The sequence below is a fragment of the Bos javanicus genome, chromosome 18, assembly GCF_032452875.1.
Source record: "Bos javanicus breed banteng chromosome 18, ARS-OSU_banteng_1.0, whole genome shotgun sequence".
In the NCBI taxonomy this organism is placed as follows: Eukaryota; Metazoa; Chordata; class Mammalia; order Artiodactyla; family Bovidae; genus Bos; species Bos javanicus.
The window spans coordinates 55,093,556-55,120,371 of NC_083885.1; the positions used below are offsets into that span (position 1 = coordinate 55,093,556).

Sequence of the window (26,816 nt, forward strand, 5' to 3'; positions counted from 1 at the left end):
CTTGCCTCGCACCGACTGGGGAAGGGGGGCTGGGAGCCGCGGCGGTGGCCTGCGCTTGAGAAGGAGGGAGGGAGCAGGGGGCGTTAGGTTGGAGGTTGTGAAACGATCTGGAGCGGCTGCAAGGGGATTGGGAGCGCTAGGGAGCGGGCTTTGGTCAGAAGGGTCAAAGGAAGAAGAAAAGTCTGAACAGGGATCGGCAGACCTTGTATTAGGAGGATGTGGCCCAGAGTGGGCTAAGAGTGTTTGAGAAGCAGAACAGGATTCACAGCGGGAGGGTCGAGAGCGAAGAGCGAAGAAGCCTGGACTGGAGGGATTTCTAACCACTTGCCCTTGCGGCGGCAGAAGTTATGGAAGTCCGGTAGAATATTATAATCGGGAGTTCCGTTTTCTGGTCATTGGGACCTGTTATCAAGTCTGCATTGCGGCCAGACAGCGCTAGAAGAGTAAGTCTTTTTGGTCTTATCTCCCCTTGGAGCCCAAGGCTTTTAGGTTTCAGAGAAGCCATCCTAGAGGAGTAGATTTTGCAGTCTGGGATTGAGAATTTCCCGTTGCAGCCGAACAGAAAGGGTACAAGGGCGCGGGAAAGCCAGGAGAAAGGTCTGAGAGAAAAGGCGTTCCCTGTTCTCAGGACTTTCTCAAAGAGTAATATAATAGTTGGCTTGAAAATGGGCATCCCCTATTTCAAAGTCAGATGGCACAAGGCGGAGAGGCCGAGGGCCGTGGAGATCCTCCCGCCTAGAGGATGGGATTTCACTCATCCTTGTAACTCATGGATGAAACGTGGGCCGGTGTGGGTGTGTGGACGTCAGTCCAGCAAGGCACGTGGAGAGTTCCGTTCCAGGGCTCCTCTCAGTTTCTCCGCGAGGTCCAAAGGAGGGGATCACCTCAGGTGGGCTGGGAGCCCACCCAGTTGAGGTGGATCTTTCCTCCCGGGCTGACACCCGAATGCAAGGCAAGTGCAGAGAAAAAGAGAGCGAGCTGGGCAGTCAGGCAAGAAAAGGGACATTTATTAAAGGGAAATGAGAGGGTGACTGGCCCTTAAGGAGAACCTGCGTCCTCCCTTTCTGACGGGGTCCTTCTTATACCCCGCCAATGAAATATTATTTGAAGGGATGGTTAATTTTTAGCCCGTAGCTGAGTCCTGTGGTCACATAGCAGGAGGTCTGGAATCTGGTGGTCTCGTAGCCTTGAGCAGGTAGGCGCCAGCGAGAAAACAGAATGTCATTTGGACAATTTGGTCAGTCAAGGGTCACTGGGATTTTATTCTGTTTCCGAGGTCAACATCTTGACCATTTCAACCAGGAGTCCCCACAGAGACCCTATCAATAAGCCAAAATGACTTCCCCATACTGAAGGAGGAAAGGAGCGGGTTGCCCTGACTAAACTCACTCTGTTTTAAAGGGAAGGAAACTCCATCTTGCACTCTCCGTGAACTTTGAACTACATATCTGGTAACCATGGAGATAACATACCAACACCTAGCAAGCCTCCCCAACGGATAAGCACCAGACAAGGCTGACCTCGTACCTAGACTCCCCAGAGCCAAAAGAACACAATAATCCTCGTAATCAATCACTTTCTGTAGTTCTAATAATGCCCATTGATGTGGGCTACACTGCATGACTAGATTACCTTTAGAAGATGAATCATGACTACAACCTGTTTGTATCTCTTTCTAACATTTTCCAGAGCAGACTTGAGAAATCTGGGGATGTGGGCTTGGGCATGTACACTTCAGGTATAAAAGGCTGTTGTCACAAAGATCAGTCGGGGTCCTTGGCTAAGGAGGAAACTCTGTCTGGGACCCGCCGGTGTAATAAACTGCACTCCACTATCCACGCTGTCGTTCTGAGTGAGTTTTGCTTCCGGGGGCGTTTGGCTATGACATTTGGTGCCTTGGCCGGGAAGCTCCTCACTGTAAGGAGACAAGTCCCATTTGGGGCTACTCCGAGGCCTCACGACTCGCATCTTCTAGAGGGGGGAGGGCGCCTCACCCTTCTGGAAAGATTCCATTTCTTGATGCCCGGATTTTTAACATTAGTGGGTAGTGGACGGCAGCAGGGGAGTTGAGCACTCAGGGAAGGAGGATCCCACCGTCCTGATCAACCCCATGGGAAGGAATAGGGGACACACACTGACCGTGAATGTCACAAAAGAGGTGGTGTCTGCGCCGTCTTGGGGTAAATTATTACCAGGCGATTGAGAGAGGGCTTTGGGAGAAGAAACTTGGTCTTTGTGTGCTTGTATTCTGCCCTCCCCGAGGAGGTGTCCCATCTGCTGTGGAATTCTTTTTTTTTTTTTTTTTCATTTCATTGAAAATGTTTTATTGACCTTTTGGATAGAAACGGGAATTTATTTGCCAGGAAGGATGATCCCATCATACTTCTGCTGGAACCAGCGCATGGCCTCCTCTTTGCTGATTCTGTGTTTGGCCCCAATGCAGCCTGTCCTGCGCTTCTTGTCTGCGATGCTGAAACCTGGCCTATCCAGCACCACGTAGAAGTCCAGGCCGTAGATACCGATGCTCGGGTCATACTTGATCCCCAGGTCGATGTGTTCTTGGATCCCAAAGCCAAAGTTTCCAGTATCTGAGAAGTTATTTTTTCTTAACTCGTACTCTCGCACCTTTAGACCTTTCTCCAGGATTTCTTCCGCCTTGGCCCCACGGACGGTGCAGTGGACGGCAATCTTTTCGTTTCTCCTGATGCCGAAGGACCTGACAGTGTATCTAGCTTTGGAGAACACTGGGGTCTGGCCCGTGAGCTGCTCCAGCACCTTGGCTGCCCGGGTCAGCCTGTCTCCGCTCTCCCCAACGCAGATGTTGAGGCAGAGCTTGCGGATGCGAAGTTCCCGCATGGGGTTCTCCTTCTCTCACCTTGATCCTGCGCCATGACGGAAAACAGGAAGAGCTGCTGTGGAATTCTTGATCCCCTCAGGGTTATCAGGCTAGAAGGACACAAGTGAATACGAATTGGCCTTTCCAGAGATGGCCTGGGACATGGGATACTTAACCCATCTGTGTTTTCATCCGCACCCGATCAAGCCCACCAAGGCAGAACCGACTTCCAAAATCAGAGGAGAAACAGTCTTGGACCACGTGGTGTTCTGGTTCGGCCGTGCCGGCCGGCAGGTGAAGATACGCCTATCCCCCTTCTCCCTCTGGGATCTGGCAGGTAAGGCTCTTCTCACCCCAATTAAGAAGGAGGCAGAATGGCAATTTAAATGTTTCATTGAGTGGAAATAGAACGAAAAGGGAAGAGAGAAGAATATCCCAGGAGGTAAGCAAAATGGGAGGAAGTGAATCTGAAGCAACTGTAGTGGAGTGCATGATTAAGAATTTTAAGAAGTGATTTGGAGGAGATTACGGGGTGAAGATGACGCCTAACCTGCTCCGTGTACTCTGTGAGGTTGAATGGCGCTCTCTGGGAGTTGGATGGCCACCAGAGGGCCCCATGGACTTAAATAGAGTAAAAGCAGTCTATGCAGTGGTCCCAGGAGAGCCAGGACACTCAGATCAATATCTCTATATTGATTCATGGTTATGGCTGGCTCAAGATCCTCCCCCTTGGGCAAGATTCTATATTCAGAAATGGAAAGGAAAAATATTCAAGGCACAATAATTGACTGATGACAAAAAGGAAATTCTACAGGATTCCGACAGGGACGATCTGCCCCCTTTCCCCCCATGCTGGATGACACGCCTGCCACCCAATGCTCCACCGGGACCGGGGGGCCATCTGAATGCCCGATCCAGCAGCCGCTGCTCTCCTACCTGCCCCCCGGGAGGTCGTAGAGACGCCACCTCATCAGGCTCAGATCCCAGCCGTAGGAACCTCTGGTCAAAGTCCACAGGATTCAGCCCCAGCCGAACTTCCTAAATTGTACCTGCCTCTCCCAGTGAGTACTGACAGAAAGGGGAAAGGACACCCAGGAATTAGACAGAGGCTGCGCTCCGCCAGTGAGCTGGGGAAAAGGGCCCCACTACCAATGTCCCTCAGCTACAACAGCCCCCGGTTCAGGCCTCACGTAGCCTACTATTACCAACCATTTTCCTCTATGGACATACTAAATTGGCAAAAACACAGTCCACCGTACTCGGAGGAGCCACAGGGCATGATCAGGCTGATGGAGATTATTTTTCAAACCTACCGTCCTAGGTGGGATGACATAATCCAGCTGCTAGTCTCCCTCTTCAGCACTGAAGAAAAACACAGGGTCCATACTGAGGCTAGAAAATGGCTCCAAGAAATGGCCCCCGAGGGTACTGTGAACTCACAGCGGTGGGCAGAGTTAGCCACCCCTGATGGAAGGCCCGACTGGGACTATAACACAGAGGAAGGAAGGGCCCGCCTTGAGAAATATTGGGCGTCTATTTTACAAGGTCTCAAGAAGGGGGCCCCCGCAAGCCTATGAACATGGCAAAACCTACCGAAGTAGTCCAAAAGGAAACTGAAACACCTACTGAGCTTTACGAAATATTGCGAGACCTGTAGACTTTATACACCAGTAGATCCGGAGGCAGCTGGGCCTCAAATTGTGATAAATACAGGCTTTGTATCTCAAGCCTACCCTGATATCAGACGCAAGCTCCAAAAGGTAGACGGAGTATTAGCCAAGACCAGCTCACAAATAATTGAGATTGCTGGTAAGGTGTTCTGAAACAGAGACGTGGAGGCAGAAAAAGGAGGCTGAGAAAAAAAAACGGAAGGAAGATAACAAGACAACAGATCAGAGGATCGAGGGAAGGCCCCTCCCTGGGCCTTCCCCAAAACCTTCACCCCCTCTAAATCGGGGTCAGTCTCCCAGCAAGCCTCCTACAAGGAAGCCCAGGACCACCCTGCAACCAAATCAAGGCACCGGATGATGGGGCTTTGGCCATTGGAAAAATGAATGCCCCCAGAATAGTGGGGCCGGGGGCAGTAGGGGGAAGAACTGGCATCAGCTGTTATAGGGCTGGCCAGACTAGAGACTGAAAAGGGGTACCGGGGCTCAAAGACAAAAGGTCCCCGAGAGCCCATGGTAAAACTAAAAGTGGGGGACCAAATGATTGACTTTGTGGTGGGTACAGGAGCAGAAATGTCAGCGGTGACCAAACTGGTGGCACTCCTCTCAGAGAAGGCCACTGCTATAGGAGGAATAACTGGGGAAAAGCTGATCAGACCATTCCATCTACCCCGGAAATGCCAGATGGGGGACTGGCCTGGAAGTGACTCATGAATTCCTGTATATTCCTGAATGCCTGTTGAGAAGAGATTTGTCTAAATTGGGGGCACAAGTGACCCTTTACCCCCAAGAAAGACCCACCTAGGGCTCGACCACTTATTTACTCTCCTTCTCGGTAACCCCTCAAGATGGGTTACCTCAAGATGAATGGAGGTGGCATGACCCTCCAGAAGGGAAGCCAGATGGGTTAAATGATCGAGAGAGAGAGCCGATCCAACAATTCCCTGAGGTTTGGGCAGAAGATAACCTTCCCCCAACCCCTGGACTCACCAAGCAGCAAGCTCCAGTGATAATAGAACTCAAACCCGGTGCTATACCAGTCAGAAAACATCAGTACCCGCTACTACTGGAGGCCTGAGTTGGCATCTTGTGACATAGAAATAGGCTACGGCAGGCAGGCATCCGGATTGAAGTCCAGTCAGCCTGGAACACACCGATCAGCCAGTTAAGAAGGAAGGGGGACAGGACTACAGGCCTGTGCAGGACCTCAGATTAGTCAACCAAGCAGCCGTAACTCCACCCCCACAGTTCCTAACCCCTACACCTTGCCAGCCTCCTCCCACCGAGTGCTAAGATCTATACTTTCCTAGATTTGAAGGACGCATTTTGTTTTGTATCCACATTGCTTTGGTTCAGTTCAGTTCAGTTGCTCAGTCGTGTCCGACTCTTTGTGACCCTATGAACCGCAGCATGCCAGGCCTCCCTGTCCATCACCAACTCCGGAGTTCACTCAAACTCATGTCCATTGAGTCAGTGGTGCCATCCAACCATCTCACCCTCTGTCGTTCCCTTCTCCTCCTGCCCCCAATCTTTCCCAGCATCAGAGTCTTTTCCAATGAGTCAGCTCTTCGCATCAGGTGGCCAAAGGATTGGAGTTTCAGCTTCAACATCAGTCCTTCCAATGAATACCCAGGACTGATCTCCTTTAGGATGGACTGGTTGGATCTCCTTGCAGTCCAAGGGACTCTCCAGAGTCTTCTCCAACACCACAGTTCAAAAGCATCAATTCTTCTGCACTCAGCTTTCTTTATAGTCCAACTCTCACATCCATAACATGACTACTGGAAAAATACATGACTATTGCTCCAGTATCTCAACCCATTTTTGCTTTTGAATGGGAAGATCCAGCAGGAGGCACTAAACAACAGCTCACTTGGACTCACCTCCCACAAGGATTTAAGAATTCCCTGACCATTTTCTGGGAAGCCTTGGCTTCCGACCTGAACTCATTCCAGCCAGAACAGTTTTGATGCTGGCTGCTACAGTATGGGGATGACTTGCTGTTGGCTGCTGAGAATAAAGAGGACTGCTGGGAAGGAACTAAGGCTTTGCTAGAGATGTTGATGGAAGCAGGCTACCAAGTCTCGAGGGAAAGGGCACAGATCTGCAAGGAGGAGGTAAGATATTTTGGGGTTGTCCTGAGAAGGGGCACAAGACTGTTGGACCAGTCTAGGAAAGAAGTAGTCTTGAGAATCCCACAACCAAAAACCCTACGACAGGTCCGAGACTTTTTGGAAGCCACTGGGTTCTGTAGAATTTGGATCCCAGGATACTCTCAGATGGCCCAGCCCTTATACGAACTGGCAGGGCCAGAAGGGGATTCACTAAATTGGACAGAGAGGCAATAACAAGCCTTTGAAAAGTAAAAATTGGCTATTACATCGACACCCACGTAGGGTCTGCCAGAACTTACTAAGCCATTCGCTGTTTATGTAACTGAAAAGGACAACGTGGCTATGGGGGTGTTAATCCAGACTGTGGGGACATGGGACCGACCGGTGGCCTATCTCTAAACGGCTGGACAACGTTACTACCGGGTGGCCTGGGTGCTTATGGGCAATTGCCGCGGTTGCCTTACTGGTCCGAGAAGCGACCAAGCTGACTTTGGGCCAAAACTTAACCGTAAAAGTCCCCCATGAGGTCAACGCTCTCCCACTATTGTAGCCACACATTCTGGGAAACAAACTCAGAAGGACATTGCAGATAGTGGAGTGCAGTTTATTACACTGGCGGGCCCAAGGCAGTCTCCTCTTAGCCAAGGACGCCACCAGTTTTTGTGAAAACCTTATATACCCGAAGTGTATAAGGTTCCCTGAAACTAGTCTGAACAAAGGAAAAAGATACAATCAAAGTTAACCCGTGATCATATGCCTTAAGCCTACGTAGTTAACAGTGGGCAGTTATCAATAGGCCTGTGGTCATACCCCAATAAGCATAATAGAATGTTTGATTCTATTCGGTTACACAGATAACTAGGATATTCTTTTAGGCAATGGAGAGCCCTGGGGCTCTTCCTTCTGGGGGTATGTCGTTTCCATAGATACTGGGCATATAGCTCAAAGTCCACAGTCCTGCCCAAGATGGAGTCCTGCTTTCAAGATAGAGCCTGTTCTGTTTCCTCCTTCACTACGAGGGGGTCCCCACAAATGGTTGTCAACGTCCTGGATTACCCAATACCAGGGACTTTTATGAGAGAACCCCCATGTTACTATTGAGCTCTGTCAGGCCTTAAATCCAGCTACACTCCTTCCTGTGGGGAAAGGTGGACCTTCACATAATCGTGAAGCAATCCTGGAAGAAGTTTATGCTAGCACACCTGACCTGAGGGACCAGCCAATCCCGGATGCAGACTGGGCCCCGTACGCCGATGGCACCGGGCTGGTGAAACAAGGACAGCGGCTGTCGGGGCACGCGGTAGTCACAGAGAAGACCGGCGTCGAGGCTGGCTCTCAGCCATCCCACTCGTCTGCTCAACGGGCCGAATTATGGGCTCTAATGCAGGCCCTCCAGTTGTCAAAAGGTAAGGCAAACATTTACTCTGACTCCAGGTACGCTACCGCTACTCTGCATGTGCATGGGGCCCTATACGAGGAGAGACGGCTCTTGACAGCTAATGGAAAAGACATTAAAAACAAGGAAGAAATCTTGACCCTACTCAATGCTGTATGGGAACCTGAAAAAATAGCAGTGATACATTGCCGGGGTCACCAAAAAGAGGACAGCCCGCAGCTGGGGAAACCAGCTGGCCGATAGAGCCGCAAAACGAGCGACTGAGGAGTTTGGAGGTGCTGGGGGCGGGATTGTTAAGACTTTTGTTCTTAACAACTCTCCCACAGTGTACCCCGGCCCAAGACCAGCTGTCTGAAACAGAAAGGGCCACCAAGAATGAAAAGGGTTGGTGAGAGCTGCCATATGGCAGGCTGCTAGTTCCCAAGGCATTGGCCCCTTCATCAGTGTCTAGGGTAAAGCAGACTACCCACTTGGGATGTGACAAAATGGAAAAGTTAATTCGGAAATATTTCTTAATATCACGGCTTTCTTCCCTGTGTAAAATGGAATCCCAGAACTGTTCTGGTTGCTCACAGGTCAGTGCTGCTCCCGGACATAAACAGAAAACTCCAGGAATACAGTTAAAGAGCACCCTTCCCTTTGAACATTCAGAAGTGGACTTTACTGAGATGAAACCCTACAGACACTATCGTTATTTACTGGTCATGGTATGTACCTTCTCAGGATAGGTAGAGGCCTTCCCCACCCAAACTGAAAAAGCAAATGAAGTGGCTCGCTGTCTGATTCGAGAAATAATCCCCAGATTTGGATTCCCGACCAGTATAGGATCAGACAACGGCCCTGCTTTCATAGATGATTTAATTCAACAGGTATGTAAAGCTCTAAATGTCAAAAGGAAATTACATACACCATATTGGCCCCAGAGTTCCGGAATGGTGCCGAGAACTAACCAAACCCTTAAAGAAACACTTTCAAAATGTATCATAGAGACTGACTGTTTATGGATGGACTTACTTCCAGTGGCCTTGCTCAAATTAAGAGTGACCCTGCATTCCCAAGGTTATTCTCCTTATGAAATTGTCTATGGGAGACCCCCTCCCATAGTAAGACAGGTGTTGGCAAATTTGCCACAGGTAAGAGGAGATGGGATTTCACAGCAAATGGAACAATTAGGTAAGGTAATAAACCAGGGAACTAAGTTTGTCCAAGAAAGGGTGCCATTCCCCCTTGAGAAACAGATTCATGAGTTTCATGAGGGGATCAGGTGTGGGTCAAGGACTGGAAATGTGACTCCTTGGCCCCACAGTGGAGAGGCCCATACACTGCTGTTCTAACTACGCCTACAGCAGTTAAAGTTGCAGGTGTCCCTCCCTGGAGGCATCACAGAAGGGTGAAGAAGACATACCAAGCAGACCCTGAGGATGCCGAGTGGACTACACAAAGGGACCCTGCTGATCCCTGTGAAACCCAGATCATCTTAAAAAAGAGGAAGCAGAAATGAAGCTCTGCAATCAACTTCTGCTACATGGGCTTGCCGGCATCATCCTGAGACTCGCCACAGTTTCAGCACAAGAGAACATTTTCATCTCGTGGGCACATTCTTATGCAGACTTTGATAACATGTCTAACTGTTGGGTTTGTGGAGCCATGCCTTTGTCAGTGATGGACGGACTTCCTTGGTGGGTGTCTCCTCTCCGTAAGGGAGATTTTAGCCCCCTCTGTTCCTTTTTGAGACAACAACGAGAAACATTTCTTTCTTTGGTTATTCACAACCTGTCGCTTCTTTCTTGGTGTAAAGTGGACTCTAATCAGACTGATCAAGGCCATGGGGTGAGATTTGAAGTAAATGCAAGCTTTACAGAAGTAACAAAAGCCTATACTTTTTACTTAAAAATAAAAAAGGATGAGAACTCTAGGGCCAGTAAAAAGGGCCAGTCCCTCAGGTACTTTGAACAATTTGACCAGATATGAGACGAATATTTTTGAAGGACTCCAGATCAAAGCCAGCCTATTGTCCCTGCCCCTATCTGTTGGGAGCAAAGGGAACAGAAGATTGGATTTGGTGACCATCCTGTAGATCCAAAAGAATTAAAATGTGTGGGATACTTTTCCTCTGAGCAATGTGCACAAATATTAAAGGTCACCTATCGCTGGCCAGGTTCAGACTGGAAGAACAACCCTGGGATCCGATCAGTGGTACCTAACGGTACCCAATGGCAGCGTGGATTGAATTTGTGTCCTTGGCTTCCAGTCTGTTGGGTCAGCCGCTGCACTTTAGGATTTGCCTTTGCTCAGGGAAGTATTAAGCCATCCTTACAACAAGCTCCAGTAAATTTGCCTTATTTACATGCACGGCGGGCAAGGTCCGTGTTTCAATGGTATGATTACATAGCTGCCTTGTTCATACCATCTATAGGAACAACAGATACTATGACTGAAGTAGAAGCTCTAACTAACTTCATGAAACAGGGCCTCCTGAACAACACAAAGGTGACCCAAACTTTAAGTGAAGAACAAATACAAATGAGAAAGGCAGTAATTCAAAATCAGATGGCTTTAGAAATACTTAACGGCTGCTCAGGGAGGGACCTGTGCTACAATTAAAGTTGAGTGTTGTGTATATATTCCTGATTTATCTGGCAATGTATCAGGCGCTCTAGAAGACATGAAAAACCAGGTAAGAGCTATATCTAATGATAATATTCCTTTTTGGACTTCTGTTTTGTCATGGATAAAGGGCGATTGGTGGAAAACCATTGGCCATCGTTATAGTGGCTCGGTTGATTTTGTCATGTGGACCTTGCATTCTCCAGTGTATTGTCAACTTTGTTTTGCTGAGATTGAATTCATTCACCCAAATATATGCCAGAAGACCCAGGGTACAGTACATCCCTATGAATGATGCTCACACTGGAATTTGAGAGCATCATGAGAGGGGAATGAAGGAGGAAAGGAGCGGGTTGCCCTGACTAAACTGACTCTGTTTTAAAGGGAAGGAAACTCCATCTTGCACTCTCCGCGAACTTTGGACTACATATCTGGTAACCAAGCCTCCCCAGTGGATAAACACCAGACCAGGCTGACCTCGTACCTAGACTCCCCAGAGCCAAAAAGAATGCAATAATCCACTATATAATCGATCACTTTCTGTAGTTCTAATAATGCCCATTGATGAGGGTTACACTACATGACTAGATGACCTTTAGAACATGAATCATGACTACAACCTGTTTGTATCTCTTCCTAACATTTTCCAGAGCAGACTTGAGAAATGTGGGGATGTGGGCTTGGGCATGTACACTTCGGGTATAAAAGGCTGTTGTCACAAAGATCGGTCAGGGTCCTTGGCTAAGGAGGAAACTCTGTCTGGGACCCGCCGGTGTAATAAACTGCACTCCACTATCCACGATGTCCTTCTGAGTGAGTTTTGCTTCCCAGGGTGTTTGGCTCTAACAATAATACCTCATGATGTCAACATTTCTTCCATCACTTGTAAAGACAACTTCATCTTGGGGTTTCCCTGGTCTTTTAGTAGTTAGGACTTCAAGCTTCCAATGTAGGGGACATGGAGTCAATCCTGGTCAGGGAACTAACATCCTGCAAGCCTTGAGGTGTGGCCAAAACCAAACCAAACAACAACAACAACAAATTCCCCTTTGTCATAAGCAAGTGGATTTCCAGTCATAGCAAACCATCATCCAACAGGCAAGTAGGTCCTAAAAGATGGAGGTGGGGAGGAAACGGGGCTCAAGAGGGAGACTGAGGGCCCTCCATTTGGTTTGGCCCTTTTACAGCATAGATCTGTTTGATCCTTTTTAAAATTTTTATTTATTTTGGCCACTTGGTGGTGTGATATCTCAGCTCCCAGACCAGGGATCAAACTCGCGATGCCTGCAGTGGAAGCGGGGAGTCCTAGCCACTGGATTGCCAGGGAAGTCCCTCCATCAAGCACAGATTTTTAAATGCCTCCCTTTCCTAAGGAAGTGTTCGTCCTCTCCGGGCGGGGCACAGGGCGGCGCCGCTGGCTTTCAAGCTGCGGAACTTTCTAGTGGGCCGGGGGACGGGGTAGGTGGGGAGGGGGCGGGGACAGGGAGAGCCCGAGGCGGGGAGATCGGAGGGACCGCAGCAGGTCCGGCTGCCTCCAGGGTCTGGCGGGAAGGTTCTGCCGGAAATGCAAATCTGCTGAGGGTGGGGTCAGTTCCTGGGACGATTCCCCCGGAGCTGGCGAAGGTGCAGGTCTGGGGATTCTCTCCCGGCTTGCCTCTACCACCTTCCCCGCCACACCGTCCACGGTGAGCCGTGGGGATCAGGAAGCAGGTACAAAATCCCCGGGCAGGATAAGAACTTGGTTTTGATCCTTCCTGTAGGGGTGGGGGTGGGGGTCTTGTTATTTTTATTTATTTATTAATGTCAGTATCCTTTTCTTTTTTCACAGTTCCATCCGCCTGCCACCCTGCAAACCTCTGGGACTGGAATGAGTGCTTGCCACCAGCAGTCTAGACCCGTCTAGGAGCCGATTGCCGGGGGGAAATGGTAATTTTCCCGGGTTGGGACAAGGATCCACGCCCAGGGCGGGGCCGGGTCGCCTTCCGAAGAGTTGGGAGCAGCTGCCTGCAAAAGGCCGGATTCTTTCCGGCTCGGGAGAAAAGGGAAGCCACGAGGAGCCCTAGGTGCGCCCTTCACGTTGCCCCAGAGAGAAGGGGTCTCCCATCCCTGGGCTGCGACCTTGCAGGACGCCTCTGTCGGTTCCCGGCGCCGACTGCGTTTGCCCGCTCGGTGTCATTTGAATCCACAATGTGTCGGGGGCGGGGGGAGGGTTGTCTGTTGTGCTGAGGGTGAGCCGCAAAGTTCTAGGGACTGTCAGACTGAGAATATGCGCACTGGGTTCACTGCTCCTAGAGACAGGGCTTCGAGGTTTGAGCTGGGTCTAATCGGCACATTGTCTTTTGCGTGGGTCCTGTGGCCGTCCTTCAGTTCAGTTCAGTCGCTCAGTCCTGTCCGACTCTGTGTGACCCCATGGACAGCAGCACGCAAGGCCTCCCTATCCATCACCAGGTCCCGCAGTTTACTCAAATTCATGTCCACTGAGTCGGTGATGCCATCCAGCCTCATCCTCGGTCTTCCCCTTCTCCTCCCTCCTTCAGTTTTTCCCTGCATCAGGGTCTTTTCAAATGACTCAGTTCTTCCCATCGAGTGGCCAAAGTATTGGAGTTTCAGCTTCAGCAACAGTCCTTCCACTGAATATTCAGGACTGATTTCCTTTAGGATGGACTGGTCAGATCTCCTTGCTGTCCAAGGGACTCTCAAGAGTCTTCTCCAACACCGCAGTTCAAAAGCATCAATTCTTCGGCGATCAGCTTTCGTTATGGCCCAACTCTCACATCCATACATGACTACTGGAATAACCATAGCCTTGACTAGACAAACCTTTGTTGGCAAAGTAACGTCTCTGCTTTTTAATATGCTGTCTAGGTTGGTCATAACTTTTCTTCCGAGGAGCAAGTGTCTTTTAATTTCATGGCTGCAGTCACCATCTGCAGTGATTTGGAAGCTCCCAAAATAAAATTCTGTCACTGTTTCCACTGTTTCTCCATCTATTTGCCATGAAGTGATGGGACTAGATGCCATGATCTTCGTTTTCTGAATGTTGAGCTTTAAGCCAACTTTTTCACTCTGCTCTTTCACTTTGATCAAGAGGCTCTTTAGTTCTCTGCTTTCTGCCATAAGGGTGGTGTCATCTGCATATCTGAGGTTATTGATATTTCTCCCGGCAGTCTTGATTCCAGCTTGTGCTTCATCCAGTCCAGCATTTCTCATGATGTACTCTGCATATAAGTTAAATAAGCAGGGTGACGATATTCAGCCTTGACGTACTCCTTTCCTAATTTGGAACCAGTCCATTGTTCTTGTTCCATGTCTGGTTCTAACTGTTGCTTCTTGACCTGCATACAGATTTCTCGGGAGGCAGGTCAGGTGGTCTGGCAGTCCCATCTCTTGAAGAATCTTCAAGTTTGTTGTGATCAACACAGTCAAAGGCTTTGACGTAGTCAGTGATTCAGAAGTAGATGTTTTTCTCTAATTCTCTTGCTTTTTCAATGATCCAATGAATGTTGGAAATTTGGTCTCTGGTTTCTCTGCCTTTTCTAAATCCAGCTTGAACATCTGGAAGTTCTTAGTTCGCTGTACTGTTGAAGCCTTGCTTGGAGAATTTTGAGCATTGCTTTACTAGCATGTGAGATGAGTGCAATTGTGCGGTCGTTTGAGCATTCTTTAGCATTGCCTTGCTTTGGGATTCGAATGAAAACTGGTCTTTTCCAGTCCTGTGGCCACTGCTGAGTTTTCCAAATTTGCTGACATATTGAGTGCAGCACTTTCACAGCATCATCTTTTAGAATTTGAAATAGCTCAACTGGAAGTCCATCACCTCCACCAGCTTTGTTTATAGAGATGCTTCCTAAGGCCCAGTTGACTTCACATTCCAGGATGTCCGGCTCTAGGTGAGTGATCACACCATCATGATTATCTGGGTCATTAAGATCTTTTTTGTATAGTTCTTCTGTGTATTCTTGCCACCTCTCCTTAATATCTGTTAGGTCCATACCATTTCTGTCCTTTATTGTGCCCATCTTTGCATGAAATGTTCCCTTGGTATCTCTAATTTTCTTGAAGAGATCTCTAGTCTTTCCCATTCTATTGTTTTCCTCTATTTCTTTGCATTGATCACTGAGGAAGGCTTTCTTATCTCTCCTTGCTATTCTCTGGAACTCTGCATTCAGATTGATATATCTTTCCTTTTCTCCTTTGCCTTTTGCTTCTCTTCTTTGCTCAGCTATTTGTAAGGCCTCCTCAGACAACCATTTTGCCTTTTTGCGTTTCTTTTTCTTGGGGATGCTTTGATCCCAGCCTCCTATACAGTGTTACAAACCTCCGTCCATAGTTCAGCTGCCAGGGAAGCCCTGATTTTTGTTTTTAGATTTCATATATAAGTGATAAATGGTATATGTTTTTCTCTGAATGACTAATTTCACTTAGCATAATACTCTCCAGGTCCATACATGTTGTTGCAAATGGCAATTTTTCATTCTTTTTTATGGCTAAGTAATATTCCATTCTTTTGCTTTAATAAATAACCTTCCATTTAAATAATTATGTCCATATACCATTTGGGGTTTTCGCCAGGGTATTTTTGGAGTATAATCTCATGAATGCAAATGCCAGATCAAGGGATGCCTGCATATCAAATTTTGGTAAATTGGTTCAGTTCAGTCGCTCAGTCGTGTCTGACTCTTTGCGACCCCATGAATCGCAGCACGCCAGGCCTCCCTGTCCATCACTAACTCCCAGAGTTCACTCAAACTCATGTCCATCAAGTCGGTGATACCATCCAGCCATCTCATCCTCTGTCGTCCCCTTCTCCTCCTGCCCCCAATCCCTCCCAGCATCAGAGTCTTTTCCAATGAGGCAACTCTTCGCATGAGGTGGCCAAAGTACTGGAGTTTCAGCTTTAGCATCATTCCTTCCAAAGAAATCCCAGGGCTGATCTCCTTCAGAATGGACTGGTTGGATCTCCTTGCAGTCCAAGGGACTCTCAAGAGTCTTCTCCAACACCACAGTTCAAAAGCATCAATTCTTTGGCGCTCAGCTTTCTTCACAGTCCAACTCTCACATCCATACATGACCACTGGAAAAACCATAGCCTTGACTAGACGGACCTTTGTTGGTAAAGTAATGTCTCTGATTTTCAATATGCTATCTAGGTTGGTCATAACTTTCCTTCCAAGGAGTAAGCGTCTTTTAATTTCATGGCTGCAGTCACCATCTGCAGTGATTTTGGAGCCCAAAAAAATAAAGTCTGACACTGTTTCCACTGTTTCCCCATCTATTTCCCATGAAGTGATGGGACCAGATGCCATGATCTTTGTTTTCTGAATGTTGAGCTTTAAGCCAACTTTTTCACTCTCCTCATTCACTTTCATCAAGAGGCTTTTTAGTTCCTCTTCACTTTCTGCCATAAGGGTAGTGTCATCTGCATACCTGAGGTTATTGATATTTCTCCCAGCAATCTTGATTCCAGCTTGTGCTTCTTCCAGCCCAGCGTTTCTCACGATGTACTCTGCATATAAGTTAAATAAGCAGGGTGACAGTATACAGCCTTGACGTCCTCCTTTTCCTATTTGGAACCAGTCTGTTGTTCCATGTCCAGTTCTAACTGTTGCTTCCTGACCTGCATACAGGTCAGGAAGCAATTTTGGAGAATTTTGAGCATTACTTTACTAGCATGTGAGATGAGTGCAATTGTGCGGTAGTTTGAGCATTCTTTGGCATTGCCTTTCTTTGGGATTCGAATGAAAACTGACCTTTTCCAGTCCTGTGGCCACTGCTGAGCTTTCCAAATTTGCTGGCATATTGAGTGCAGCACTTTCACAGCATCATCTTTCAGGATTTGAAATAGCTCAACTGGAATTCCATCACCTCCACTAACTTTGTTCATAGTGATGCTTTCTAAGGCCCACTTGACTTCATATTCCAGGATGTCTGGCTCAATAACCTCAGATATGCAGATGACACCACTCTTATGGCAGAAAGTGAAGAGGAACTCAAAAGCCTCGATGAAAGTGAATGAGGAGAGTGAAAAAGTTGGCTTAAAGCTCAACATTCAGAAAACAAAGATCATGGCATCTGGCCCCATCACTTCATGGGAAATAGATGGGGAAACAGTGTCAGGCTTTATTTTTCTGGGCTCCAAAATCACTGCAGATGGTGATTGCAGCCATGAAATTAAAAGATGCTTACTCCTTGGAAGGAAAGTTATGACCAACCTAGACAGCACATTAAAAAGCAGAAACATTACTTTGTCAACAAAGGTCCGTCTAGTCAAGGCTATGGTTTTTCCAGTGGTCATGTATGGATGTGAGAGTTGGACTGTGAAGAAAGCTGAGCACCAAAGAATTGATGCTTTTGAACTGTGGTGTTGGAGAAGACTCTTGAGAGTCCCTTGGACTGCAAGGAGATCTAACCAGTCCGTTCTGAAGGAGATCAGTCCTGGGTGTTCTTTGGAAGGAATGATGCTAAAGCTGGAACTCCAGTACTTTGGCCACCTCATGCGAAGAGTTGACTCATTGGAAAAGACTGATGCTGAGAGGGATTGGGGGCAGGAGGAGAAGGGAACGACAGAGGATGAGATGTCTGGATGGCATCACCAACTCAGTGGACGTGAATTTGAGTGAACTCCGGGAGTTGGTGGTGGACAGGGAGGCCTGACATGCTGCAATTCATGGGGTCACAGAGTCAGACACTACTGAGCAAGTGAACTGAACTGAGGGTGGGGACTCCCTAAGGAGTCCTGATATGAACAGATGACTCCTTGGAAAAGTCCCTGATGCTGGGAAAGATTGAGGGCAGAAGGAGAAGGGGTGGGGCCGGTCAAAGGATGAGATGGCTGGATGGCATCACCGATGCAATGGACATGAACCTGGGCAAACTCCAGGAGATGATGAAGGACAAGGAAGGCTGGCGTGCTGCAGTCCATGGTGTGGCAAAGGGTCAGACACGACTGGGTGACTGAATAACAACAACGGGGAGGGGACATGATTCAACTCGATGACAGTCCATACCCCACTGAGCCAAAATGCGTGTGTTGTTCAGGACTCGGTGACCTTCGAAGATGTGGCTGTGAACTTCACCTGGGAGGAGTGGGCCCTGCTGGACGCCGCACAGAGGCAGCTCTACAGAGATGTGACCCTGGAGACCTGCGGTCACCTGGCCTGTGTGGGTAAGGAGGCCCCTTCTTCCTGCACTTGCTGACGGACAGGGCCCACTTGCGCCAGGCCCCTCCTGTGCTCCAGAGACTCACCTACTGCCCCCAGGTGGCAGACATGGTTTCCCCCGTGACCCTGGAAGTCTATCCTTTGCTTTCCTTTTTTTAATTTATTTATTTGGCTGCGAGGGGTCTTAGTTGCGGCACTCGAGAACTTCATTTCATCACGCCAGATCTTTTGTTCTTTGGTTGTAGAGCATGGACTTATTTGTCATGTGGGCTTCGGTAGTCATGGCGCCTGGGCTCAGTTGCTCCCCAGTACGTAGGATGTTAGTTCCTGGGGATCTAAGGGGACACCAGGGATCAAAACTGTGTCTCCTGCATTGCAAGGCAGATTCTTAACCACTGGACCACCGGGGAAGTCTGAGGAGTGATTTCTTAATAAGTATGAGGCTTCCTTGGGTGTGGGGTGGGCAGGGGGAAAGTTTTCAAACTAGATGGAGGTGATGGTTGTAAAGTGAAAGCGAAGTCACTCAGTCATGTCTGACTCTTTGCGACCCCATGGACTGTAGCCTGCTGCTGCTGCTGCTGCTGAAGTCACTTCAGTCGTGTCCGACTCTGTGCAACCCCATAGACAGCAGCCTACCAGGCTCCCCCGTCCCTGGGATTCTCCAGGCAAGAACAGTGGAGTGGGTTGCCATTTCCTTCTCCAATGCATGAAAGTGAAAAGTGAAAGGGAAGTCGCTCAGTCGTGTTCGACTCTTAGCGACCCCATGGACTGCAGCCTACCAGGCTCCTCCATCCATGGGATTTTCCAGGCAAGAGTACTGGAGTGGGGTGCCATCGCCTTCTCCCTACACGGTACCAAATGCCAGAGCTGTACACTTTGGTTAATTTTATGCTGTATAAATTTCATCTCTGTTTTTTGTTGTTGTTTTTTTAATTCATTTCATCTAATTAGTCCAGGCTGATAAAAACAAAATACCATGCACTGGGTAGCCCAGACAACAGTTGTTTATTTCTCACATTCTGGAGGCTGAGAAGTCCAGGATCAAGATGCCAGCAGATTCAGTTCCTGGGAGGGCCCTCTTCTGGCTTGCAGACGGCCGCCTTCTCACATGGCAAAGAGGGAGAGACCCCTGGTGTCTCCTCCTCTTCTTTTGAGAAAAGTAACACCATCTTTGAGTCCCATCCCACCCTCATGAACTCATCTAAACCTAATTACCTCAGGAGGTTCCCACCTGCAAATAGCATCCTGTTGTGGGACTGGGGTTTCAGCATGGACTTGCGGTGGTTGTTGCTTAGTCCCTAGTTCAGTTCAGTCGATCAGTCGTGTCCCACTCTCTGCGACCCCATGAATCGCACCACGTCAGGCCTCCCTGTCCATCTCCATCTCCCGGAGTTCACTCAAACTCACGACCATCAAGTCGGTGATGCCATCCAGCCATCTCATCCTCTGTCGTCCCCTTTTCCTCTTGCCCCCAATCCCTCCCAGCATCAGAGTCTTTTCCAATGAGGCAAGTCTTCGAATGAGGTAGCCAAAGTACTGGAGTTTCAGCTTTAGCATCAGTCCTTCCAAAGAACACCCAGGGCTGATCTCTTTCAGAATGGACTGGTTGGATCTCTTTGCAGTCCAAGGGACTCTCAAGAGTCTTCTCCAGCATCACAGTTCAAAAGCATCAGTTCTTCGGTGCTAAGCTTTCTTCACAGTCCAACTCTCACATCCATACATGACCACTGGAAAAACCAGAGCCTTGACTAGACGGACCTTTGTTGGCAAAGTAATATCTCTGATTTTCAATATGCTATCTAGGTTGGTCATAACTTTCCTTCCAAGGAGTAAGCGTCTTTTAATTTCATGGCTGCAATCACCATCTTCAGTGATTTTGGAACCCAAAAAAATAAAGCCTGACACTGTTTCCCCATCTATTTGCCATGAAGTGATGGGGCCAGATGCCATGATCTTTGTTTTCTGAATGTTGAGCTTTAAGCCAACTTTTCCACTCTCCTCTTTCACTTTCATCAAGAGGCTTTTGAGTTCCTCTTTGCTGTCTGCCATAAGGGTGGTGTCATCTGCATATATGAGGTTATTGATATTTCTCCCAGCAATCTTGATTCCAGCTTGTGCTTCTTCCAGCCCAGCGTTTCTCACGATGTACTCTGCATATAAGTTAAATAAGCAGGGTGACAGTATACAGCCTTGACGTCCCTAAGTCGTGTCCAATTTTTTGCAACCCCATGGACTGTAGCCTGCCAGGCTCCTCTGTCCATGGGATTTCCCAGGCAAGAATACTGGAGTGGGTTGCCATTTCCTTTTCCCTGGCATCTTCCCCAACTCAGGGATTGGACGCTCGTCTCTTAAGTCTCCTGCATTGGCAAAGGGGTTCTTTACCACTAATGCCACCATAGTGGTGGGGGGCATCACAAATTCAACCCATAACAGACTCTTTGTCCAGTTTGTCCTGGCAGTCGTAGGTTGCATTGGAAAAGAATTTCCAGACATGGAGTATTTCAGAAAGGAGTGAGTTTATAAGAACAGAGATAATGAGGGTGCTACCAGCACAGCAGGTGACCTCCTGGCAGACAAGAGAGTGTTGATGCTTTTTGTGAGTTAGTAGCCAATTTTTATAGCCTCAAGACAAAGAAAATTCCTGCTGGAAGGGTGGCATTATGTGATTGGTTAGGGTACTATAGAGTGAGTACCCAAGTGGGCATTTTTACTTAATATGGGGTCAGGGAGCTGGCCAGGAAGGATGGGAGTGGAGTGACAACGGTTGCTATGGGACTCAGTTCCGAAGGCGACCTTGGTGCTGGGCTCCGCGTCTGTGGCCTTGGTACAAAGCCTCACACTTGTGATCTTGGTATAGGTCCTCACAGTTCTCTCATGCTTGGCATTCACGATTGTACCTTCAATCTCACAGGATCATATTTACATATCTGGCTGCACCGGGTCTTAGTTGCAGCAGGTGAGATCTTTAGCTGCGGCATATGGGACCTAGTTTCCTCACCAGGGATTGAACCCGGGCCCCCTGCATTGGGAGCGCCAAGTCTTGGCCACTGAACCACCAGGGAAGTTCCCAGAACTGTTTCTTACCATCTTGCTGTGTGTATTGAACCTCTGATCTTAACCATAGTCAAACTCCTCATACGTCCCAAATTCCAATATCTCTCTCTGCCTCTCTGCCTGCCTCCTCTTGCTTTCTCCCTTCTCCCATTTTCCTTACAGAGGGAACATTTGAAAAGAGATCCACGGGCATTCGCCTGCTTTCTCCAGCCCACTTTTCCTTTCCACAAAGACCTGACTTTTGCACCACTTCATTTCAGATTGGGCGACTCGACATCAAACCAAAGACTCGACCCCTCGGCAGAACAGCCTTGCTAAAAGGACATTTCAGGGAGTGAACAGAGCATGTCTGGCAAGCAGCGGTTCCCGACTCTCCGATTTCAGAGAAGACTGGATGTCCCATAGAATAGAGGAGCCGGGCAAGCAAAGAGGGCAAACATTGAAGCAAGTCGCAGCCGCCCACGAGAAAGATGCCTCTCCCGTTGGATTCTGGGAATATCCTGAGACGAGAGATATCTCTAACCCTGGCCAGAAGATTGTGCCATCACAGGGAGATTCCATGAGGAAACATAACCCAAGACGTAACTCAGATATTTTGAAACAAATTCTCCTCTTACACAGTAATCAAAAAATCTCTACGAACAACGAAGATGACCGAGTCAAGTGGCAGGAAATACCGTGGATTCCACGTGCGAGAACTCAGACAGAGCTGAAATCAAAGGCGCGGATGGATCATCAGAACGACCTGCTCCAGTTGCAGGCTGAAATGTACATGGGCGTGAGCATCTGTGAATACAGTCCACGTGGGAAAGCCTTAGAGGGAGACATCTCCCTTAGGACAGGAGGGACGCCCATGAAAGAGAAACCTCGTCATTCTCATCAGTGTGAAAACACCTTCCTAAATAACTCTCTCCCTGCCGGGCAGACGCAACCCTACGAGGCAGAGACAAATAATGAGAATAATCAAAGTGGGAAGACATTTGTCCCTGTTCCAAGTTCCGATTCGCACAGGAGAACTTCGATGGGAGGGAAGAGCTATAAGTGCAGGGAATGTGGGAAGGCCTTCGTGTATCAGTCGTTCCTTAAGAAACACATGGAAATTCACACGGGAGAGAAGCCCTACACATGTGAGAATTGTGGGAAAACCTTCAGATACATCTTACACCTTAATAAACATTTGAGAAATCACAACCTGAAGACCTTTGAATGTCCGGAATGTGGGAAAAGTTTCAACAAGTCCTCAAAGCTTAAGGAACATATTAGGATTCACACTGGAGAGAAACCCTATAGATGTCAGGAATGTGGGAAAACCTTCAGTAAGTCCTCAAAGCTTAAGGAACATACTAGGATTCACACTGGAGAGAAACCCTATAAATGTAAAGAATGTGGGAAAAGCTACACTAATTCTTCAAGTCTTAAAAGCCACCTGAAGAGGGTCTGCGGATGAAAGGAATGGGGAGAAGCCTTCATTCATTTTCTCAAAGTACTGAGTGCAGAAGGATGACGTGGTGGAAGGGAGCTCAGTGAATGAACAAAGATGGAAACATCTCTGAACTCTCAGATCTTATGGAAATGTAAGATTTCACACTTGTATTTTTTTTAAGGGAATATGGGAAAGCCCTCTGTTGTCTCAAAGGTACAGTTCCTGTAAAAACACACTGCAGGACTTCCCTGGCAGTCCAGTGGGTAAGATGCCACCCTTCCACTGCAGAGGTTTGATCCCTGGTGGGGCAGCTAAGATCCCACATGCCATGTTGCAGGGCCAAAAAAATAAAAAATAAAACTCACACTGCAGAGGCATCATATGGGATTAAGGAATGTAGGGAAAACCTTACATACTCATCCCTCACTTTACACATGAGACCAAACCCTGGAGAGAGACCCTCTCATCAGTAATAGATTTGAGAAAGCCTTTATTTCCCTCTCTTCATTTGCAGGGCACAAATGAGTCTTAAGCTCAGTCAGGTCTGACTCTTTGTGACCCCCATGGACTGTAGCCCTCCAGGCTCCTCTGTCCATGGAATTATGCAGGCAAGAATACTGGAATAGGTTGCCATTTCCTTCTCGAGGGGATCTTCCCAACCCAGGAATCGAACCTGCGTCTCCTGCATTGCAGGCAGATTCTTTACACTGAGCCACCGGGGAAGGGAAGCCCCTAATAGTTGAAGAGAAACAGGGTAGATGTTCCGATCGCTAGCATTATCCATGTCTCCTTCCATTGGAACCAAAATTCTGTATTTGCCACCATTTCTAATAAAATCCCACAAGAATGCTGACTGCCTCTCCACGGACCCTTTCAGCTCTGCCACGTGAGTTTTGAGCTGTAGGAGCTTCATAACATTTCACTTGTGCATCACTGCACCCGTGTGAATCCCTGTTTGAACTACGTTGAATTTAGACTCAGGTTTACTGTGCTCCGTGGTGCCATTTCTCTCCACTGATTTGACCGCATTATGGTCAGAGTATGTGATCTTTTTGGTACTGATAGGAAATACTTGTCTTGACTTTCATTTTGGTCTCGTGATGGGACCAGTTCTGTCATTGCCTGACCACATTCTTCTCATCTTCTTTACTAAAGAGACATAGATTTTTTCCCAAAGTTAACACAGTTGGATTTCTTTTAACACTGTGTGTTGGGTTTTACTTCCCTGACCAGGAGTCGAACCCACTCCCCCTTCAGTGGAAGCATGAGTTTTAACCATGGGACCACCAGGGAAGTCCCTGTGGAATGTTTTTAAATGCATTTGTCAGGACTTTCCTGGTGGTCCCATGGTTACGACTGTGCTTCTGCTGCAAGGGTTTGACTCCTGGTCAGGGAACTAAGATCCCACATGCCATGCAGCAAAAAAAAAAAAAAAGAAAGAAATGCCTTTCTCAGATTTTCTCATATCTGGTGGTGAATGGAGCTTATTGCCAGTAAGGAGGGAGGTGGTTTGGATTCCTGGAGGGCTGTTGGAAAGGAGAGAATGTTCTTCACCCTCTCTCAACCAGGTCCCCTGCTCTCTCTTTCCTTTGTAGCAGTCTGGAAATGGGATGATATTCCCGGAGTTAGCTCATACAACTTGAGGATCATTGAAATGAAAATCATGGTCCCGGTAACATGACCCTCAAATAGAAATACACAATTTCTCACTCTTGTATTTGAATGGCATATTTGGGGATATTCATGGCTGCAGTAGACTGCATGTCTAGATTTATTCCGTAAAGCAAAGCCTTAATTTGGTTAAGAAGCATTTCAGGGGAGTTTTGTTGTTTGTTAAGTAGAAGCTGTTATTTATCTTTGTTTTTGTATGTGCCACACCTGTTGCAGGATCTTAGTTCCCCAATCAGGGATTGAACTCCTGGCCCAGAACATCCCCAGGGATTCAGCTGGAAGACTCTGCACTTCAATTCAGGGGGCATGCGTTCCATCCCTGGTCTGGTTGGGGACCTCAGATCCCACATGGTGCAGCCAAAAAACTCTCCAGGCCCCCTGCAGTGGAAGCACAGAGTCTTAACCACTGGACTGCTGGGCAGTTCTGGGGGAGATTTTATAACTCAGAATGATAAAGTTAGTATGTGACCAATTTTTATAATTCCTCGTGTGATTCAAGATGCTGTACATTTCTTTGGTGTTGGGTGGCCTCGTCAGTATTTGAATGGTCAAACTTCTTAAGAGTGTTTTAGACTCTCTTACTAACGACATTTTTACTCACTGAGCAAGTTCATAATAAAATATCTGGGTCTTCCCTGGTGGTTCAGTGGTTAAGAATCGGCCTGCAAATGCAGGAGGTACCGGTTCGATCCCTGAACCTGGATGATCCCACATGCCATGGAACAACTGAGCCCGTGCACCCCAACTACTGAGCTTGTGCTCTAGAGCCCGGGAGCCACAACTACTGAGGCCCCAGCGCCCTGGGGAAGCCACTTCGGTGAGAAGCCCATGTGCAGCAGTAGGGAAAAGCCCTCACAGCAACAAAGACCCAGCACAGCCAAAAATAAAATATTTCAAAAATTAAAATAATGCTACTCAAAACATAGATTCTCAAAGTCTTGCAGTTTTGTCAATTCTTGTTTAATGTATTTGGAAACGTGTTATTAGATAACATAAGAAATTGGACATTTTCTTTATTAAAGGTGAGTTTTTCTTTCTAGTCTATGTTTAACCATCTTCTACAACAGTGATTGTTTTTGTTTCTTCATACAGTAAGGGTGAAAGTTTATGTGCTTCTTAACATGAGCTAGTATTTGCATATAGTTCAGTCACTCAGTCGTGTCCGACTCTTTGCGAACCCATGAACCGCAGCACGCCAGGCCTCCCTGTCTATCACCAACTCCTGGAGCCCACCCAAACTCATGTCCATTGAGTCGGTGGTGCCATCCAGCCATCTCATCCTCTGTCATCCTCTTCTCCTCCTGCCCTCAATCTTTCCCAGCATCATCAGGGCCTCATCCTGTTTATTATGTACCAACACTCCTCTCATAAACACTTTAACATTTTTTTTTTATGAATGAGAAAACTAAAGCACAGAAGTTAAGAAAATGGTTAATGTTAAATGATGTGTTTTGAGTTTCAAAGCTACCAGTGTTCTCATCATCAAGTTCAGGGTTCAGAACAGGTGTTTTCTGTTACTGCTATTGCTATATATTTATATAACTTTATTTTTTGACTGCACTGTGCAGCATTGGGGATCTTAGTTCCCTGACCAGGTATCAAACATGTGCCCCCTGCAGTTAACCAGTGGACCACCAGGGAAATTTTTAACACTGAGTTTAAGGAACACATCATGGCCCTTCTATGTACTTTACATTCATTCATTTAACGCTCACCGACAACCCTATGAAGTGGGTGCTATTAGTACCATTTTTAGAGCAGAGGAAACACACAGAGGCTAAGCAAGCTGCCCAAGGTCACACAGCCCCACTGGGAGAGGGCAAAATTCTAACTCCAGTGTCCTGCACCAGACTAGGTGGGGAGGCCTCCCTATTGGCATTTTGTCTGTCCTCCCCCATCCGAGTATGAGCTCTGGGAGGGGCACATCATCTGGCTCACAGAGGCGTTTAGTGGAATAAAGAAGGGATGAGTGGCTATCTTAGGATGGCCACTCATCCCTTAGTGACTGCCTGCGCCCTCCTGCCGTGCTCTGCTCGAGGAATCCTATTCATAGGTAAAAACCGTATCCTGCGGCGAGCGGGCGGAGAAGGCAATGGCACCCCACTCCAGTACTCTTGCCTGGAAAATCCCATGGACGCAGGAGCCTGGTAGGCTGCAGTCCATGGGGTCGCTAAGAGTCGAACACGACTGAGCGACTTCACTTTCACTCTTCACTTTCATGCATTGGAGAAGAAAATGGTAACCCACTCCAGCGTTCTTGCCTGGAGAATCCCAGGGACGGGGGAGCCTGGTGGGCTGCCGTCTATGGGGTCGCACAGAGTCGGACACGACTGAAGTGACTTAGCAGCAGCAGCGGCGGCAAGCGGGACTTCAAAGAAATCCCAGTGGCTTGGGCTGAGTCAGAACAGAGCAGAACCCACTCATGGCGGGGTACGGGCGCCACCTGACGGCAGAGTCCTACTAAGACAAAAGCCAGGAGACCAGGAATGTTTGCTCTGGACGAAGAAATTATCTGAAAGGGAGTTGATCGCAAGTTTTGTGGGGTTTTTTTTAGATATTTATTTGGCTACAGCCGGGTCTTATCTGTGACACACGGGATCTTTAGTTGAGGCGTGCGAACTTAGTTTCAGAGTGTGGGGTCTACCCCCAGCGTCCCCCATGCCCCAGCAAGAGGAGGCAAGAGTGGCCCCCTTGAACCCTGGGCCCCCTACATTGGGAGTACAGAGTCCTAACCACTAGACCACCGGGGACGTCACTGAAATGCCAGTTTTTAAATTTCTTATTCACTGTTATATCCCCAGAGCCTAGCACCATGTGTGGCACAGTCGTGCGTGCGTGCTCACTTGCTGTGTCTGACTCTGTGACAGACCCCATGGACTCGGTAGCCC

At 48.0% G+C, this 26,816-nt stretch overlaps 1 protein-coding gene and 1 pseudogene across 1 annotated transcript; one reads left to right on the forward strand and one right to left on the reverse strand.

Moving 5' to 3' along the window:
• Positions 1–2,307: 2,307 nt before the first annotated feature.
• LOC133230869 (large ribosomal subunit protein uL5-like) lies at positions 2,308–2,891 on the reverse strand (annotated as a pseudogene).
• Positions 2,892–16,659: 13,768 nt separating this feature from the next.
• Positions 16,660–25,542, forward strand: ZNF114 (zinc finger protein 114). Its single transcript, XM_061388866.1, has 2 exons — positions 16,660–17,785; positions 21,095–25,542. Exons 1-2 carry the CDS (start codon positions 17,614–17,616, stop codon positions 22,279–22,281), a joined length of 1,359 nt encoding a protein of 452 aa, XP_061244850.1. The 5' UTR covers positions 16,660–17,613; the 3' UTR covers positions 22,282–25,542.
• The last annotated feature ends 1,274 nt before the right edge of the window (positions 25,543–26,816 follow it).